This window comes from Sabethes cyaneus, chromosome 1 (assembly GCF_943734655.1).
Source record: "Sabethes cyaneus chromosome 1, idSabCyanKW18_F2, whole genome shotgun sequence".
NCBI classification, from domain to species: Eukaryota; Metazoa; Arthropoda; class Insecta; order Diptera; family Culicidae; genus Sabethes; species Sabethes cyaneus.
In genome coordinates, this window is record NC_071353.1 from 5438561 (window position 1) to 5457192 (window position 18632).

Genomic DNA, 18632 nt, shown 5'->3' on the forward strand with positions numbered 1-18632 from the left:
AAATGCGAGCGTCACGAAAAATGAAAGGTTTTGAGCGCTAATAGCTCAGCGGTTTTCCAATCGATTTTCAATATTCTTACACCAATGGATTGGAAAATCTTCTAAGAATTGACCCAAATAAAGAAAAGTGTGGATTCTTGATGTTGAACTATTGAAAAATTGAAAATAATGAACCTATGTTTTATTAGAATTCTCGCTTCGTGATTGGTTGTTGCAAATGACGTCATCAAAGTAGAAACGCGTTTTCACGCTTCGGCTTATAATTCAGTCATTTTTCAATAGATTTCCAAGATATTTACACCAGTTGATCGGGAAATCGATTGAAAATATTGAAAATATAGAAAACTATTGATTTTGTTTTTGAAATTGAATTTGAAAAATTGTTGTTTTTGAATTGATTTTGAAAATTTGAATTATTTTCATATTTTTGCCTTCCCTCGTCAGTGCTTCCCTAGCACGGATGACAGAAATATATACGATATAAGCTATGGGTTAAGCTTCCTTATGATTGTATTTAATTTACGCCCTATAGAATCCGATCGAAAATTGTTGAGCGTTCAGCTGTTGCTGCTTCCCATGGATAAGGCAACGAAGACATGCAAATTCACCAAGCGAGGTGTTGGAGCTGGAGCATTCAATGATCGCTGCCGTGATGGAATATCTGGCGACAGGAGTTCTGGAATTGGGAGGACATATGCTGCTCGCGACAACGAAACGATCAGAATTATCATCACTTGCAGCTGGCCATCCGCAACAACGAAGAGTTGAACAAATTGCTGTCCCGTGTCACCGCTGCTATGAGAAGTGTCTTTCCGAACATCCAAACTGTTTTGTTGCTGCCCAAGAAGACGGAAAAGAAGGCTTAAATTTCCAGCATATCACGTCGAAAACCCGTTCTTTTAAGAACGAAACATGTGTTCATGAAGATTTGAGGAATTTTCGCTCACAGATTTAAATTCTATTTAACTTAGATTGATCTGATTGTTCGCTTCTTTCAAATAATTTTAACCGATCACCTCTCGCGCTGCTGTTCGCTTGTTGCTGCTGGACGCTGGTTGCGCTGGTTGCAGCCAACAAATATACTAGCTCCAAGTAAATGTGTTCGGCCAAGCGTCAAAATAAATGAAATTGGATTTAATCAAATGAAAGAGTTTTAGTAATCTTTTGCATCTTAGCAACACAAATTTATCCATACAGTAATAATACGTAGCGTAATTTTTCTTTGGCAGCAAAAGGCGAACGGCTCACTGGTAACTTTGCTCTTTTGTTCAGACTGAAATTGAAATGCTCTATTTTTTATTTCACGTAGATGATAGAATGAAGAACCATGAAAAATGGGTGTGGTCGTTTCTTGTCGCTTGCTCTGGTACGTAACACGTGGTAAGCCGGCGAACAGCATTATTCAAACGCTAGCTAAGCTAGTGCCAACATCGTTTGCCAGGGCAAACGGGAGTCACATTCGACTCGTGTTTCGTGTTCGTGTTCATCGGCGGCTGACCGTGTGACCGTGTGACCGTGTGTTGGAGCTGAAGTTCCATTTCGCTGCCGTGATGGAATATCTGGCGACAGGAGTTCTGGAATTGGGACGACATATGCTGCTCGCGACAACAAAACGACCAGAAGCATGAAGCATCCCGCGTCACTTGCAGCTGGCCACTTGGAGTAGTATTTCATCGTGATTCAGGACCACACACGAACGGTTTCGTTGATCGCATAGCTGCTGAGGCTTTCCGGTCGGTCCGTTGCAACAAGCTGTGCCTGGTTAGCGGTTATCGGTACTCCAATTTACCGAACAGAGAATTACGTTAAATGCGTTAGTGCAAGTTTATTGCAAGCAGAAGTTATGATAATCAAACAATCGGTTCTTTTAAGGGCCACACAACGATTGAAGAGTTTATTATATTTTCTTGCCCAGTTAATACCATAATTAACACAGTCAACGAGGGAAAAGTTGAATTTTTCGCCATTGCGGACGACCAACCAATGACGGTAATGAGTTTTCTGGTCACAGCTCACAGGCGACATTTTCTGCGACTTCCAAAACGTCTGCAGGTTGTAAATACTTTATCCGTGTCCTTTTGTAAGCCGCAAAAAAGTTGCGCAAAATTTTCAACTTCTTGAAAACTCGCGCGTACCGTCTACCGATTACCAGAGGAAAAGCACTATTCAACATAGAAACATATCATACAAATTTATTTACTGTTTGGTTTAGTTACTAACTTGGTTTCGTTTTAATAAAATAGATTCAATCAATTCATGGATATAACTCCAAAATCGGTTGAGGATTGAATGTATACAATGTTTCTACTTTGATGACCGTTACGGATGTAGCTTGTATACATGAAGAATCGTATTATTATATACATGGATACATCCTACTATCGCTACAAAGAGACTTACGTGGTCCTACGTCACCTATGCGGTCGTGTCTTGTGCACAACCCCTCTGATTTTTTTCTCACGCAAAACCCTGAACAATATCAGCAACCCCAAGCAACCAAAAGTTTGAATATTACTTGACACGCGAACTCGAAAGTTCATAATTAGTTCAGATTCAGTTCCGTGGAACTTTCTTGCTGATTAGTAGTATATATCAAGTATACGTGGAACTTAATGCTTTAAGAAGTGCTGCGAGTACTTCATAGATACTTCAAAGCTATTAGGATGCTACATGAAGTTCTGAAGTAACTTTAGTTGCTAACAAGTTCTGCGTGCTGCTTTTTTGTTTATGTTTCTGGTTTCAAACCAGCAGAACCTGAAACTATTAGAGATTAATTATTTTTATTTCACTTGAATAAATTTAATCCTCGCACATTTCTAATTACAAATATAAATTAGAATGTAATGCTCTTCATTATTGTGTTGTGTTGTGTAGCATATGCTGTCGGTATCTCACTACTATAGTTAATTGCCTGGTTCAAAACTTGATGTTCTATAATTAACTCGAGCTGCATAAAGCTGCTGCAAGTTCTGAAACGAACTTTTACTTAACAACTCATTGGCAAAATTCACATCGCTTGTATACGACAAAGGTGACGCAGTGGATCGGTATAGGTTAACAACGCGGAACACCCGGGTTCAAACCCAACAGCAGGCAAATGCAACGAATATAGAAGTTAGGTAGAAGTATAAAAATAGAACATAGAAGTGCTGCTAAATTAGTTTTTTCTTAGTTTTTGACAGTTTATTTCGAAGCTGCTTAGCGTTCTATGCAGTGAACCCAAGACAGCTTGAAAGTTCGGTTAATTACTTAAAAGTGACGCTGCTTAGCAAGTTATAGATTGATATACATAAAGCTGTTTAACCCTTGTTAGACACCATTATTCGAACTCTTGGTTACTTGGGACGCTGGCAAGGCCAATACAGAGTGGCGCCAAGTCATCCCAAATGTATGCAATGCGGTTTATCCTAGGTTTTTCTTTCTCTTTCCTGCATACGCGTTGGATAGGTTATCTGCTCGATTGGAATGACACTGACAGATAATTATCATTCCAATTTTGACATTGTCGCCACTCTGTATATAGTCACTCTAATTTCAGCCAGGATTTGACCTTTGTAATAACCTTTTCAACTCACAACACTTGATCTCAAAATAGTCAAAATGCTTTCAGCATTCGCTTGCTGTGACTTGAGGTTTATTGTTTCCGTTTTCCTCTTGTGATTGTGACGACGAACAGACTGCGAAAACGCGAGCGACGCGACGACCTACACGGCAAAAAATAATGACATCATCGCAACTTAAATTTTGGTTGGAATAAACATGTTTATGGTTGAAAATAAATAAACTTTTACCCAAGTAACAATTTCAGGCTGATCAAACGCTTTTATAGCTGATTTTATTCAACCTGTGGCTGATCTATGGTTTAGGTTTAGAAATAAAAACCTTTTTTCAGCTCTTAAACATCTAAATCTGGTGATTTTATCAAGCTTCAGGCTAATTGATGGCTGCTTTCGAAGCTGCAATGAAGCTTAATAGAAACTGTTTTGCGCTTTTAAATAGCCAATTTGCGCAATGCTGTCAATTCTATTTTTAGAACGAGAATAGTTTTGCAATCTGCTTTGCCAGTCGCTTAATCAACGCTTCGTCAACCTTTATGCAGCAAAAAAAAAATCTATTTTTAAATTTAAAAAAATGGAACGCACCCTTTTTTTGCTGTAAACATGTTTCGAACACGATATTTTTAATTTCGAATAACTTTAATTCGTATAATAGCTAATTAAAAATGCATGTCTTTTTCCGGGAATTGAACCCGCCGTCTTTTGATCCATAAGCACTCACCGTATGATCCGCCCCATTTGCATCTGCAGAACAGACAGTAAGAATAGCTTTACACCTGAAGCCTAGCCCGCCTAGCGTGAAGCAGTCGATAATGCCGATAACTGCCAAACTTTTGCTGTCAGCCGAATTGCGAAATTCTACGCTCTGACAGTATGTGTGCTGTGAGTCGAAAGAAAACTTAGAAGAAGTTTGTAAAGCCACTTTAACACCCTTAAGCAACCTTACAGTAGTTTGAAAGCTGTGAGTCTAATGAAAGCTTCCACTCTACACTTTAACACCTTTAAGCAGCCTTAAAACGGTTTGATGTTTATGGCTGTTTAGAAGCAGATTTTTTAGTAGAAAAATCCGCTATTAAGCTTGTTTATCAACTTTTGGAAGAGAACTGGTTTGAAAAACTTAAAGTAGCTTAAACATCGCTTATTTAAACACCATTTAAGTGCTTACTTTATGCAGCTTTGATCGCCTTAAACCAACCCGTAAACAGCCATTGCTCTTGCAATTCAGCTACCGTTGTTACTTGGGTAGTTTGGATCAACTGATATTTAATTTGAAACAATGCGAGTTAATCAAGTTGAAACAATGTGTAAAAATCGTTACTTTCAACTGGATTTCTGGATTTAATACAAACAAATTTCGATGTTAACGTAATCAAAACTTTAGTTTGATTCCAACCAAATTTTTGATTATTTTAAACTAGCCACATTTGTAAACGCAAACTAAGAACAAGTTTGTTTTGAACTATTTTTAAGGTTGGTATTTGCGTAACCATAAATTTAGTTTATTTATACCAACAGTTTAGGTTGATTTAAACTAACACCTCAATTTGAATTCAGGTTAAATTAACTGCATTTTGCAACCTAAATTTTGGTTGAAATAAACAAAATTATGGTTGAAAAAAGCAAACTTTTAGTTTCGATCAACTGATACTTAATTTGAAACAATGCAAGTTAATAAAGTTGAAATAATGTGGAAAAGTCGGTCCTTTCAACTAGATTAGTGAATTTTGTTTAAACAAATTCCGATGTTAACCCATTATGACCCGGGTATACCTAAATTTGGACCAAATGAAGTGAAACTCTGTAATCTATTATATTATGGCTCGAATGTGTCGGGAAACGCAAAATCGTCATTTGGAATGCTTTCAAGGCCAAAATATCGCAGGTTAAATATTTTATAGGCTCAGTTTCAAACAAACAAATTACAAAGTTTTTTACAGATTTCTTATCGAATTTTGTGATAGACTTTACGTATAAATACTAATTTACATGTCAGGTAATGTTTCGTCACTAAATGTAGACTTTTTCATGCGTTTTGGAGACAAAAATTTTTTCGCCATTTTTGCAACTTTTTTTCCGCCATTTGTCACAACTTTGCACTGTTGAAAATACAGATGAAATGACAAAAACTGACAAATTATATCACACACACATCAGATTGATGTTTTATCTCTCTTGTAGTGATATATTAACAATGCTAACTATTGAAATTCAGCAGTAAACAGGTTTTGAAGACGAGGTATGATATATCATACGCTGGGTCATAATGGGTTAACGTAATCAAAAATTCAGTTTGGGCTTCAACCAAATTTATGGTTGTTTTAAACTAGCCACATTTTTCTCCGTGTCGCTTTAGATATTAATTTTGTCGGTCAACCGTTTTTTGTTAGAGTGTATTTATACAATCGTTGACCGACGACGCCATCTACTGCGGTTTGGTCAACGTCAGCTGTCCGTCTCTGTTAAACGTCAAACGTGATTTTTCCGATTTTTCGCGGCAGAAAAAGCGCCTTTCGTGTTTGATCGGGGCTTTTGTTTTGGTTTTGTCATTTTCGTACATACTACGCAGTTGAGTAATAAAATAAAAATTAGAGTTTTGTGATAGTTTTCATGTTCAACGTTCGAGAATGGTCTGAAATTTCAGTGAAGTCTAGCAATAGCAATGACAAATCAATTTTACTTACACGACTGCGAAAAGCAGGTGGATATTATCATCCCGAACGCCGAAACCGTGATTGGACGCGACTCGATTTTGCAGGTTGGTTTTTGTTTGTATTTCTCACGTGCATTACGTGCATTTGCATTTTTGCCTTGTTCGTTCATGAAAATTGTCCGAGTTGGTGTTAGTATCTTGCGTACTAAGTCGCTTGTTAATTCTACAGTGTAACGACAAACGCATATCACGGCAGCACGGAATTATAAAACTAAGTGATGGGGAAGCACCGTGTGTTGAAATCACTTCTACCCACTCGAACCCTATTTTCATTCGTACCGAGGATAACGTACTGAACATACTGACTAAAGATCTAACAGCAACACTCCGGCAGGGAGAAAAATTTGCACTTCTTCCGGATCAGTTTTGGTTTGAAGTTCGTTTTCGAAGGAGCGTTAACCAGGACCAACAGCAGGAAACTGCGGTCAGCTCATCGTCTACTAGTGTGGGAACGATACGCATTAGAACAATGGATGAGGTCAATAATACTGTTGAACCTTCCGTTGGAGAAGCAGTATCTATCGAGCGGCCTGTGGAAAGTGGCGAGAAACGTAAACATGATGATGATTCAAATGTCGAATCTGCTAAAAAGTCGAGACCAGAACAATCTGCTCCGGAAAGTGCGCCAGAATCTGGAGAAGCGGCTTCCGCTGGTCCAGTAATAAAGCCAGATCCAGAGGCTGGAGAAGCAGAAGCAAGTTCATCGAAACCACCCGATGCTGACACAAATGTCAAGACCGAGGTGAAAAAAGAAAATGCGGATAGTACTGGACCACCGCCCAGACCTTCCTGTGAGTTCGGAATACGCTGCTATCGGTATAATGCTCAGCATCGGGCACAATTTGCTCATCCCAGTGATGCGGACTATCGAAGACCTACATTTCCTCCGGCACCGGACGATGCACCAGATTGCCCTTTCGGAACAAGTTGTTACAGACGAAATCCACAGCACTTTCGCGAGTATCAACATCCAGATTCAAGTGAGTATAAAGGTATGTAAAGTACAGCTCACTCATTTTTTCTGTTGCATTTATCATCTATCGGACTGATTGGGAACTCATATTGTAAATGCTTATTCATAATCGGTATGTTGGACCTTTTGATAGTGGTTATTTTTATATACAAACAGCTAGATACGTTGGTCGCGCAAACACGGGAGGGACCGACCCGGCCGATGATTCATCTGGCGACGGATCCGACAGCGTCTCGCCGCGTCCCCGGAGAAACATAAAGCAACCAATTAAATTTAAAGATTACGTTATCGATCAGTAGAGAAGAGAATATTTTTGTTACCGTTTATGGATAGAACATTATAATGTGGGCCGCTAGTCAGTCAATAAAAACATAAATTATTCTCGAAAATGTCTTTCTCAATTACTGATTGAGTTGGGTCTTTACTTCTAGCCTCGGTTACTCCGGTAACGCCACAAGTACCTGTTCAGCAGCAGCCACAGTCATTGCCCAACAATAATCGTAACCGACAGGCACGACGCCATCAGCGAATGATGCGCGACGTGTTAATGGCTGCTATTGTCAATCCGCTACTGTTTACAGGCAGTGATGACGAAGAAGACGATGATGTTAGCTTGTTTGACTATGACAGCGATTCCGACGAGTATCGGCCGGGACGAGAGTCGTCTGATGAGGACGATGATGACGATCGGGAAATTGATGCGTATGAGGCAGAGGAATAAAAATTTCAGAGAAGCTTTTCTTATTTTTCACGTTGAACACACGTTAATAAACCATGTTAGTATTTAGTTGAATTTTGCTCAAAAGCTTACCAAATTTATTTCACAATTCTTACCGTCAGCCTCTTCCCACTTTTACGACACGGTTAAAGTAATCGCCTAAAAGTATGTATGTCACAATTATCATTTCACCATGGTTTTCGCACTAGTTTCGAAGAACCACATTCCGTCCGGTTGTGGCATGTTGTGGTTGACTGGAACCAACGGTTTGACTGCTAGCCGACGCACTCATGAGTAGCGCTGATGAGGACGGCGATACCGAGGTAGCACTGGTACCGGCAAGTGCCGGTGCTGCACTGCTGCTCAAACCATAACCTTTGTACAGAGTGCCCAAAACGATTCCCAAGAACAAAATCAACCCAACTTGATGGTTGGAGATAAACTTGGTCGCACAATCCGTCGGATTATCAATGTTTAGCGAGAAGATCTAAAACAAATCCTGTTTTTAGTCCACTCAATATTCAGCGGTTACGTGTAACTTACCTGATGTGCCAAATGCGCAGAAATGATTCCTAGTGACGAATAATACGGCCAAGTTTGTCCACAAACCATTCCAGCTGTAATCAAGCCACCGATCATAGCCGTTGAAAATCCGCTCAGCCAGAGCTTTGTGCTATCGCCAAATCGTATAGCGGTCGATTTTATACCCAGCAAGATGTCATCCACTTTATCCTGATGAGCATAGATCGTATCATACACAATGGTCCAACACACACCGGCAACGTAAAGAGGTAAGCAGGCTGACCAAAGTACAGAACCCTGAGTAGCACTCCATCCCAGCAAGGCACCCCAGTTGAAGGTCATTCCCAGCATTAGCTGTGGCCAATAGGTAACCCGTTTCATCAAGGGGTATACGATGACTAGACCCAACGAACTTGCTCCAAGCACCAGCGAGTACCAATTCAACTGTAGTAGAATTAGCAAGCCCAAACCTAGTTGGGCCGACAGAAATACCCACGCATCCGATTGACTTAGTTCGCCGGCAACCAAAGGCCTGCCTTTAGTTCGAGCTACTTTTGCATCGATATCTCTGTCCCACATGTCGTTTATGGTACAACCAGCGCCGCGCATTATGAACGCTCCTGTTCCAAATATGGCAAGCATTAGCGGATCCGGCCAGCAACCGGCTGGAGCGCTTAATGCTATGCTCCACCCACATGGCCAAAACAACAACCAGGAACCAATCGGCCTATCTATCCTCATAAGTCTTGCATATGGACTCTCTATCACGGCCCGCAGGAAACCTTTGGCTGGTTCGGTGTTCTTATCTCTAACTTTACTACTAAATTCACGCACAATTGCATCACTACACTTTTCCGAGATCGACCATCGTACACCCGGAAGCCTCCCGATTCCGGTTTCTAAGCTGTTAAAAACAGTCGGCACTTTCTTCCATTTATGCCGGTATTCTCTGGTAACTAACGTTGCTGGTTTACCGGTGCAAACTGGCCAGCTTTTTGCCGAGCAGACCCTATGCGGTCGTAAATTTGGAGCCCTCTGCCATTTCCAGCAGCTACCGAAAGTTCGTAACATAATCCCAATCGTCACCTAGCTTTCTGCCACTTTTATTTAACTGAAGCAATCCTTTTACGAAGCTCAGGACATTTTAGATTTCACTTGATTTTCTTTGGTTTTGTTTAAGCATGCTTTAATTGTTAAGCCGAATTGTAAAATTTCTCTCGAATCACAGCGTAGTTGTTGCGATTTTTGTTTTTGAGTAATGGAAAACCTAATCTTTTATCGGGTCGTCAATGATTACTTAACTCACATTCACATGGCGCAAGGCTAGAGCAATTGAAAAAAATGATTGAGATGTTTATTGAGTTTTTTGACAGTTTGCTATCTCGGCTGTTCTTTTTACAGGGTCTCGTTTGAATATGACGTAACGCAGCAGGAAGTGGGCGTTGGTCACGAAGTACGTCAAGTATTTTTGGGCGTTTAAAAACCCACCCACTCCCAGAGCTGCCACAAATACAGATATTTGTGCATACATAAATTTGGGACCCATCAATTATTTCAGTTGCTGTGAGTTCTGGCTCTACTAATGTTCCTGAATTTTAAAGTAGTACATAAACTATTTATGTTATTTAAAAGATTAGATCGAAAAAATTAAATACTCTGGAGAAAACGGTAGGGTCCCAAATTTAAGCATGCACAAATATCTGTATTTATGGCAGCTCTGCCCACTCCTATCCTACATTGGCCATTTTCGACCACATCAACTTAACCTCGCTTAACCCCACCTCACCCCCGCCAGGTCAGACATCCAGAGCCGAAAATTAAAAAAATAAAGCGTTCTATGTGGTTTTAGGCTGTGAACCATTTCGCGAAATTTTTAACTTTTTAGTTAAAATTTGACAGTTCGATGGCTATTTCTCCTCGAGTGGTTAAACTCAGTTCAGAATGCGAAACATTTCATATTTGACAGATTGATAGTTGTTTTACTAATACCGTTTTTGTTTCTGCTTAGGTCCAATCTAGGTTCGCTCTAGTTCCAATCGAACGGCTGTCAAAACGTTTGTTTTTTCACTCAGGTTGAACTTAGTTTCGCTTTGGGTTGCACTTTTTAGACGACGGGTTCGCACTGAGATTTTTCACAGTTCGAACCTCGCAATAAGCAATACACTGATAACCCGAAAACGTTTGTTTATGCTCGTGAATATGTTTGTTTATTCAGTGGTCGGTTGGAATAAACCCAGGTTAAAAAACAAAAATGCTATCCAGCTTTTTACGCGCTATAATGGCGGACGCTATAAATTGTGTTCGTAATATGCGAACAATCTTTTTGACAACTCTGCATACATCAAAACTGGGGACTCTTCTCCTGTACGACAGTGTTGCTCTTTCTTTCATTTACGCAAAAGGAGGAGAGCAATAGTTTTGTTTACATTTCGCACATTTTTGCTCTCCTTCTTTGGCGTAAACGAAAGAAAGAGTACGGTAGTGTTGCAAGAGAAGAGTGACAGATTTGATGTATGCAGAGTTGTCAAAAAGATTGTTTACATATTACGAACACAATTTATAGCGTCCGCCATTATAGCGCGTAAAAAGCTGGATAAATGAGAGCATATACACACTTAACAAAAAGCACCGAATTCGGTAAAATTTTACCAAAATCTAAACAGCTTAACGTTCGGTAAAAATTTCGATGGTGCCAATCGACGTTTACAGGCCATTAATAATGTTTGGTGCAATAAAAAATTTTACCGAACCGATTAAGTTGTGTATAAGATGAGGACTTGGGAAACGCATTAAATTTTTTTGCTTTTTTTTTTAATTTACCGGTCAACTTTAACGTCAATTGTGTATGACGCTTGATCGGTTTTTAATGTGAACGCATTCATACCACCGGGGTACAGATTAAAAATGTTCAGATTAAAGAAGGTCATACCAACGGGGGTACACGGTACCGTTAATTGTTAAGGCCCAGACACAATGCATACGGATTTTACTACGTTGCGGAAATTTGACAGAAAACCCATGTAAAAACTGTCAAATTGCTGCAACGCAGTAAAATCCGTATGCATTGTGTTTGGGGCTTTACTTGCATTGGGTAGCGTTCGTTTTTTTCAAACCCCCATCCCCCTATTCGAGGACGTCCTTTGTGAATGGAGCCTAAGTAATAAGTTTTCCATTTTTACGTGAATTTCACGTTTGAATTAGCTAGTTTTTTGAAGAGTGTTATCATAATAAAAACAAACCTACTCGTTTTCAGGTTTTCATTCTGAATAGGGTGTTTGCAGAGTGCATATGTATTGGAGATCTGTTGGGCAGGCACAAGTGACAGCTCCATATAAAACACACGGGCTGGGAAGAGCAAAATTTTTTAAATGATTTATTTTCTTTATTTAAAACAGAAATTACAAATTGCTTCATACATATGGCAAGGTAATATATCTGTTTACTAAATAAAAAAGTTATTTTCAACAAATAAGCTAAGACGCGGTAGCAATGATCAAAAATGTAACTATGATCTATGTTAGCGGGATAAAACTAAACAAATATCAATAGCCAGTAGTTGCTTTCGGCTAGGAAAGCAATTTATTATGCCTAAACCAATTTTATATTCCGTTACTTTCAACTTGGCCTATGCCGTATACTGCTTCAAAAAACAGTATATTTGAGACACCGATTTAACGCGAATTGACCGAAACCCTGGTTACCAAAAGTCAACATATATTTCAGGGAACATTTGTCGGTTATTTTGACTATTAGTTGCTTTAAAATGATGAATAATTTTAGAAAAAATGATAATTTTATTCAGCACGTTTTTGCTGCATCGAATAGGAAAATATGCATTGTGTGCCCAACAGATGTCTTGCATGTGTGTGTAGCAAAAGCCCTATATTTGACCTGTCCTCTGTAATGGTTCTTCTGTGTAGTGTGAACGTCGGACCATGCGTTGACCATTTGCGATTTACATAAAGTGTTCTGCCGTTCCGCGTTTGTGTCACGATTTTCCAGTTCTAAACAACGGAGAATATGGATTTCGCCAAAAATGTGCTCCAAAAATATGGATGGAGAGAAGGTAAGATTGTGTTTACTCAAGTCAACATCCTTAGATGTAACCTAGCAAACTTCTGTTTTCGAACCAGGCGAGGGGCTTGGAAAAAATTCAAATGGAATAACCAAGCCAATTAAGGCTAGCTTGAAGTTCAACAATACGGGCTTCGGTGCCAATCCGGCCCAAGAGCACACTAACAAATGGTGGGAACGAGTATTTGACGAAGCAGCTAGTAACCTCGTGGTGGGTCCAGCAGGCACTATAACTCAGCGTGAGAAAGACGCTGTAGAGATTTCCAACAAGAGTTACTCGGTGCGAAAGCTTAAGCAGCAAACCCAAGCGGATGGTAAGGGAAATTATTCGGGTTTCCTAAAAGCGTCTACGCTGTTGACCAACGTTGGCCGAGAAGAGGAATTGGCTGGACACGTTCGCACGGAGGACATTGAATTTAAACCGGCAAAAGTAATTAAAAATATGTTTGTAAGGTCAATCGAATTATGAAGTTTTTTTTTCTTTTGGTAGGTTTTAACAGATGAGGAACTCTTTGCCGCCTGCGGAGGACGAACAGCTCATAAAGGCGCCCGGCATGGACTAAAGCTATCCGGTAAATTAGCTCGTTTGGAAGCCCAGGATAATAAGCTGCTCAAGGAATTAGAATCGAAATCATTTGAGTCGGTTATCAAAAGCAACGATTGGAAGGAGGTAAAGCGACGAAAAAAGTCCAAGAAGAAAAAGAGAAACGAAGAAAAGTGGACAGAGCGGCATCAACAAGAGGAAGACGATGAACTTAAAGATATGATTCACAATACAAACTACGTCGTTAAAAAGAATAAGAAAAAAGTCAAAGAAGCTGCACATGTCGAACTTGATTTGGTCGATGGGTTGGAACAATCAATGGGATTCTTTGACACACTGCCAGAAGATGAGGGGGTAGAGCCAGATCCGCAACCTACTGTAGAAGATGAGTTGAAAGAATTGACTAATCGTATTCGCAAGCTGGATCACAATTCTATCACCATTAAAAAGAAGGATAAGAAAAAGAAGCAGAAACTGAAGACTACACTGCAAACAAATGATAAGTCACTAGATGATGATGAATCAATGGATCCGACGGCCAAATATCGTAAAGATTATAAGAAGAAGCAAAAACTTAATAACAAGCTGCTTCGTGAATTGGTAAGCGACGAAGTACCGCAGAGCAAAACTCTGAAACCGAAAAAACTTTTGAAATCCGATAGCGATGCTTCGGACAGCAGTGACGAAGAGCGGCAGGATGTGGTTGATAAAATCAACGACCAGCGGCAGAAGATGAAGCCCAAACTACCGCGCATTAAGGTGATAGAAGCAACAGAAGAAGATCAGCAAATGTTGGCCGAACAGTTCAAGCAGCGGCATCGAAACCGCAACAAGCGTGTGGGTCGCCACAAAGCCAAGAGGCCAAAAAGCAAAAAACGGGACCGCAAGGTAGCTTTGTTGGCTGATGAGTTGCTGAAAAACTTGTGATAGCAATTCATCCAAATGGTACATCGCCAGATGTGTTTTTCAATGCCTTACTTCAAGGGTTGTTACAGATTATCATCAGTAGCACACAATGCAATAATGGTTTGCGCCATTTTGTGAATTTTTTTTCCTGAATTTAAATTTGTAATTCAAGCAATAAATATTTAGATCCTTTTTTACTGTTTGTTATTTTTCTAAGTCGTGAAGTTCCAAACTCTATATCATATTAGTTTTCAAAATTGTTTAATTTATTCGTGCATTAGCTCATTGTTCTACATGTTATAATAAATACAACAAAGTATCGTACTACTAGATTAAGCTCCCTCCTGTCTAGTTCTTCTTTTTGCTTTGTTTGCTTCCGGAGGATTTTGATTTTTCCTTGTCCTTAGCTGCAGCAGAAGGGGCACCGCCAGTGAAAAATGATGTTATCATTTCACTAATTTCTGGCATGTCGTTTGTCATCTGTAAGCCAAGGAAAATATCGATTAATATTATTTGATTTACCGTTGTCGGAATTCGCTGGTACCTTGGAGAGATTCAAATTTTCCATCTCTTTTTTCGTTTCCGGATCGCTCATCATTTTTGGCAGCACCAGCATAATGAATAAGGGCAGAATCATCATCAGAACCATTGGGTTAAACAAAAAGTCGGTAATCTTCCACTGTTCACGTTGTTGGAAGTAACGGAACCTTGTCAGTGCTTTTAGCTTCAACGGATACGGCACCTGTACGACTTGCGAAGGTTGAACGTAGTTTAGCTTCCGCGCCCGAAATTTACCCTTCGGATTGATCTCAACTCGAACGGACTCGTAATAGTAATCTGGATTGATTATTTCTACCACGTAACTTCCAGATGGGACCGAACTAATAATAAAGGATCCATCTTCTTTAAGAAACCCTTTGTACTCGCCTCCATTAATAGAAATTTGTGTGTCAATTTGCCAGGCCAAATCAGATCCACGGAATAGTTCCGGAGGGTAAACTTTTCCCTCGATGGTGTAGCGGCCACTCTCATCATACTCGTCGACGGCTGAATCGGCTTTCGCACTGGTGAAAAATGCACATACTGCTACTATTAGAAAATAACACTCGAGTTTTCGCATTTTGCTAGCCGAAAAACTTAATCAGACAATAATTTATTGAAAAATGCAGCGCTGAGATAAAAAAGGATAATGAATGAACAGACAGAACTATAAATGTCACATGTCAGATCAGCTCATCAGATTGTGTCAAGGCAATTGCAAGCTTAAACAAAGTTATTAAAATAGCAGTAAAACACTACTCTATTTATACCTAAAAAAATGATTTCTGTCTGTCTGTTCCTTTTAGAATCAAAAACTACTGAATCGATCGGCGTGAAAATTTGCATGTAGGGGTTTTTGGGGCTACGGAAGGTTCTCTCGATGGCAAAAGTCCCCTCCCCCCACTAAGAGGAGGGGCTCCCATACAAATCTTTGCCTAAAAAATGGATTATTCTGTCTGCTTTATGTTCCTTATCTTTGTCGGTTACCCTCTAGATCGAGAGTGAGTAAATTTTTACTCAATTTTCAATAAAAATGAGCAAGTATGAAGGATTTGACGTTTTGTTGTCTCACGTTTTGCTCTTGAAATGAGATGCAATCTTTTTGGGCTTGTCAGGCAATAGCTAAAGCTAAAGTCGATGTCGCTTCGCAAATCGCAACATTCCGTGGCAAATCGGGCAAATCATATACGAATCACTGTTCATGTTTATGTTCGTTTTTAAAGTGTGATGTTTAAAGCAAATTTTAACATTATTAAACTTGTATAGTATGTTGTGTAGTGTGTGGTGTTAAATATCGCGTACTTTAGAATTAGTGTTCGACGTGTTTGTGGTAAAGAATAGAAAATAAAAGTGTTTCATAAAATCACTGGTGAGTCAGCAACAGCGGAGATAAAGAACCACTCCCAACGATAACAGCAGTTGCTTTATTTTCCGGTAGATAACGATGTGGAAGTCAACGGCAGGTCGCGATATCGACGTCAACAGTCTGGCCCCGGCCGAAGACGATGATTGGGAGACAGATCCTGATTTTGTGAACGATGTAAATGAACAGGAACAGCGATGGGGATCGAAGACGGTAGAAGGATCTGGTCGCAGTGCCGGAGCTATCGATATGCAACAGTTACGAGAGGAAACAGAAAGAGCGGACGCGGATAAGAAGCAAAAGGAAGGCCCGAAGTCTTCGCACGGTTATGGGGGTAAGTTTGGAGTTGAGAAGGACCGCATGGACAAGTCAGCGGTCGGTCACGATCATATCGAAAAGGTGGAAAAGCATGCTTCCCAAAAGGATTACTCAACCGGCTTCGGCGGTAAATTTGGTGTACAGAAAGATCGTGTGGATAAATGTGCTGCCAGCTGGGAGCACAAAGAAAAGGTAGAGAAACATGCCTCACAGAAAGATTATTCAACTGGATTCGGAGGAAAGTTTGGAGTGCAGAAAGATCGCGTGGATAAATCGGCAGTGGGGTGGGATCACGTGGAAAAGGTCGATAAGCATGAGTCACAAAAAGACTACAGCAAGGGCTTTGGAGGGAAGTTTGGTGTTGAAGCAGATCGTCAGGACAAATCTGCCGTCGGTTGGGATCATGTCGAAGCACCTCAAAAGCATGAGAGCCAACTGGATCACAAAGTGGTAAGTAGAGTTATCGGAATGCTTAGTATTTATTGTTAAAGTTTAAACGATTGGGTTACATTGCAAATTGGTTGAAGGGTTTCGGAGGTAAATTCGGTGTGCAAACCGATCGTAAAGATAAGTCCGCCCTCGGCTGGGATCATATTGAGAAGACGACAATGCACGAGAGTCAAGTCGATCACAAGATTGTGAGTAAACATGTTTTAATTGACGGTGGTCTCTGTTTGCTTCGGTGCTGGTCTCTGCTCATACTTGTTTAATTCACGCTAAAACGATGTATCAGCTTACCGTTGCTTAATAATCGTTTTTACCGTAGGGTTTCGGCGGTAAGTTTGGAGTGCAGAGCGACCGAATGGACAAGTCAGCGCTTGGTTTTCAACAGCAGGATAAAATTGGCACAAACTACACGAAGGTCAAACCAGACATCGGATCAGCAAAGCCGTCCAATATTCGGGCTCGATTTGAAAATTTTGCTGCGGCAGCTGAGGAAGAAACCCGCAAAAAAGCAGAAGAGCAAAAACGGTTGCGAGAAGAGAAAGATCGAAAGGACAAGGAGGAAGCCACCAAACGATTGGTAACTGGAAGCGACGAAAATGTGACAATTACAGTTTTGCTTACTTGTTTTTTTTTAATAGAATAACGTTGCTGAGCCTACCAGCGAACCTAAAAAACCGGAAAGGAAGGGACCTATTAATACTGGCCGTGAACAAGGCGTTGGAAGCACTATTAGCAATTTCAATAGACAACCAGAAGTAGTTCCAGAAACAAACAGAGTCAGGAACAGTTGTACGTGGCAAATGATCAGTATTAATTTCTTGTTTTTTCATAGAAGGAGCAAATTGTACTGCCAAAGGACAACACAAAGAGTGCCGTCGTACAACCGGATGTAATACCGACAAAAGTAGCACAAGATTTTTCGACTCAACCAGAACCAGAAGTACCGGTTCAAACATTTACGCCTAAAGTCCAGGTTCCATCACTGGAACTAGAACCGGAATTATTGCCAGAGAAGGAACCAGAGAAACCGACCTATGCCGCTGTCGATACTATTGCCGAACAATCTGTAACATTGCCGCAGCAGGAACTCGCTCCGGAACAGGAGGAACCAGAAGAATTCATACTCAGCGCTGATAATCCAGGTGTGCAAGCGATTGCCCTTTATGACTACCAGGCAGCGGCTGACGATGAAATATCCTTTGATCCGGATGATCGAATCACGCATATTGAAATGGTAAATGGAAAATACCGACCGATATTGTTGTAACTTTTCAGTGATTCGTAATTTTGTTACCCGACAGATCGACGAGGGATGGTGGAGAGGACTGTGCAACAACCATTATGGACTGTTCCCTGCCAACTACGTGCAACTGATTCAATGAATAGATTAGTCATGAAACGCTCAACATTTTGGGGAAGTATTTTTTTAGATTGTTAAATGTTACATTAACGAAACTACTATTCCAACAATCATTCAATCTGACGAAAAAGCAACAAACTGTTATCGGAATGTACGATGTACTTTATGTACATAGGAATTAACAATTATCATCCTTGGGTCAGTTATATTTCGAGAAGATATTTTGAGTTCTAGTTCATAGCTATGTACTGGTATTATTTAAGAGGCTTTTATTTTTGACCATTTTTTCGAATTTATTTTGTCCCTCTTAAAATCACATTTGTTTTTATTCCATAAAGAACTTTAACTGGCACTAACTAAATAATTATCGGAATTTATAAAACATGAAAATGTTTCTATAGCTATAACCTTCGTGGAAATCTCTTGAGAAAGAAAACCTAAATACATACCAACAACAATAAATGGTTTTTCGCTCTTCGCATCGTATTCCGCCTTGGGGATATACAAAAACATCTACGTTGTATTACTTGCCAGGGTGCCCCCAGGATGAATGCAAAGATGCCGCTAAAGGACAGAGCTGGTCAGCTACTGACTGACCGT

General features: G+C 40.1%; 6 protein-coding genes across 11 annotated transcripts in view; 3 read left to right on the top strand and 3 right to left on the bottom strand.

Moving 5' to 3' along the window:
- LOC128745208 (uncharacterized) overlaps positions 1-18632 on the bottom strand; it is a 308635-nt gene that overhangs the window by 166483 nt on the left and 123520 nt on the right. The window lies entirely within an intron of this gene.
- LOC128745221 (aprataxin and PNK-like factor) lies at positions 6085-8007 on the top strand. 3 transcript variants are annotated; one of them, XM_053842247.1, is made up of 3 exons: positions 6085-6312; positions 6437-7247; positions 7672-8007. In XM_053842247.1, the coding sequence occupies exons 1-3, from the start codon at positions 6217-6219 to the stop codon at positions 7959-7961; spliced, it is 1197 nt and encodes a 398-aa protein (XP_053698222.1). In that variant the 5' UTR covers positions 6085-6216; the 3' UTR covers positions 7962-8007. The 3 variants fall into 3 exon arrangements, with proteins under 3 accessions (XP_053698222.1, XP_053698223.1, XP_053698224.1); XM_053842248.1 differs by lacking the exon at positions 7672-8007 and adding an exon at positions 7397-7619 and having other exon boundaries at positions 6437-7259; XM_053842249.1 differs by lacking the exon at positions 7672-8007 and adding an exon at positions 7397-7619.
- LOC128745218 (4-hydroxybenzoate polyprenyltransferase, mitochondrial) lies at positions 8052-9790 on the bottom strand. Its single transcript, XM_053842243.1, has 2 exons — positions 8502-9790; positions 8052-8445 (listed from the first exon to the last, which is right to left on the bottom strand). Exons 1-2 carry the CDS (start codon positions 9549-9551, stop codon positions 8164-8166), a joined length of 1332 nt encoding a protein of 443 aa, XP_053698218.1. The 5' UTR covers positions 9552-9790; the 3' UTR covers positions 8052-8163.
- LOC128745217 (G patch domain-containing protein 4) lies at positions 12372-14189 on the top strand. The gene is made up of 3 exons (XM_053842242.1): positions 12372-12546; positions 12614-12984; positions 13045-14189. Exons 1-3 carry the CDS (start codon positions 12501-12503, stop codon positions 14023-14025), a joined length of 1398 nt encoding a protein of 465 aa, XP_053698217.1. The 5' UTR covers positions 12372-12500; the 3' UTR covers positions 14026-14189.
- On the bottom strand, positions 14270-15202 carry LOC128745225 (ER membrane protein complex subunit 7 homolog). Its single transcript, XM_053842256.1, has 2 exons — positions 14549-15202; positions 14270-14484 (listed from the first exon to the last, which is right to left on the bottom strand). Exons 1-2 carry the CDS (start codon positions 15122-15124, stop codon positions 14353-14355), a joined length of 708 nt encoding a protein of 235 aa, XP_053698231.1. The 5' UTR covers positions 15125-15202; the 3' UTR covers positions 14270-14352.
- LOC128745213 (src substrate cortactin) lies at positions 15694-18404 on the top strand. Of its 4 annotated transcripts, none has more exons than XM_053842237.1 (7): positions 15694-15913; positions 15961-16675; positions 16753-16863; positions 16992-17249; positions 17311-17448; positions 17505-17906; positions 17974-18404. In XM_053842237.1, the coding sequence occupies exons 2-7, from the start codon at positions 15989-15991 to the stop codon at positions 18052-18054; spliced, it is 1677 nt and encodes a 558-aa protein (XP_053698212.1). In that variant the 5' UTR covers positions 15694-15913; positions 15961-15988; the 3' UTR covers positions 18055-18404. The 4 variants fall into 4 exon arrangements, with proteins under 4 accessions (XP_053698212.1, XP_053698210.1, XP_053698209.1 ...); XM_053842235.1 differs by having other exon boundaries at positions 15964-16675; XM_053842234.1 differs by having other exon boundaries at positions 15983-16675.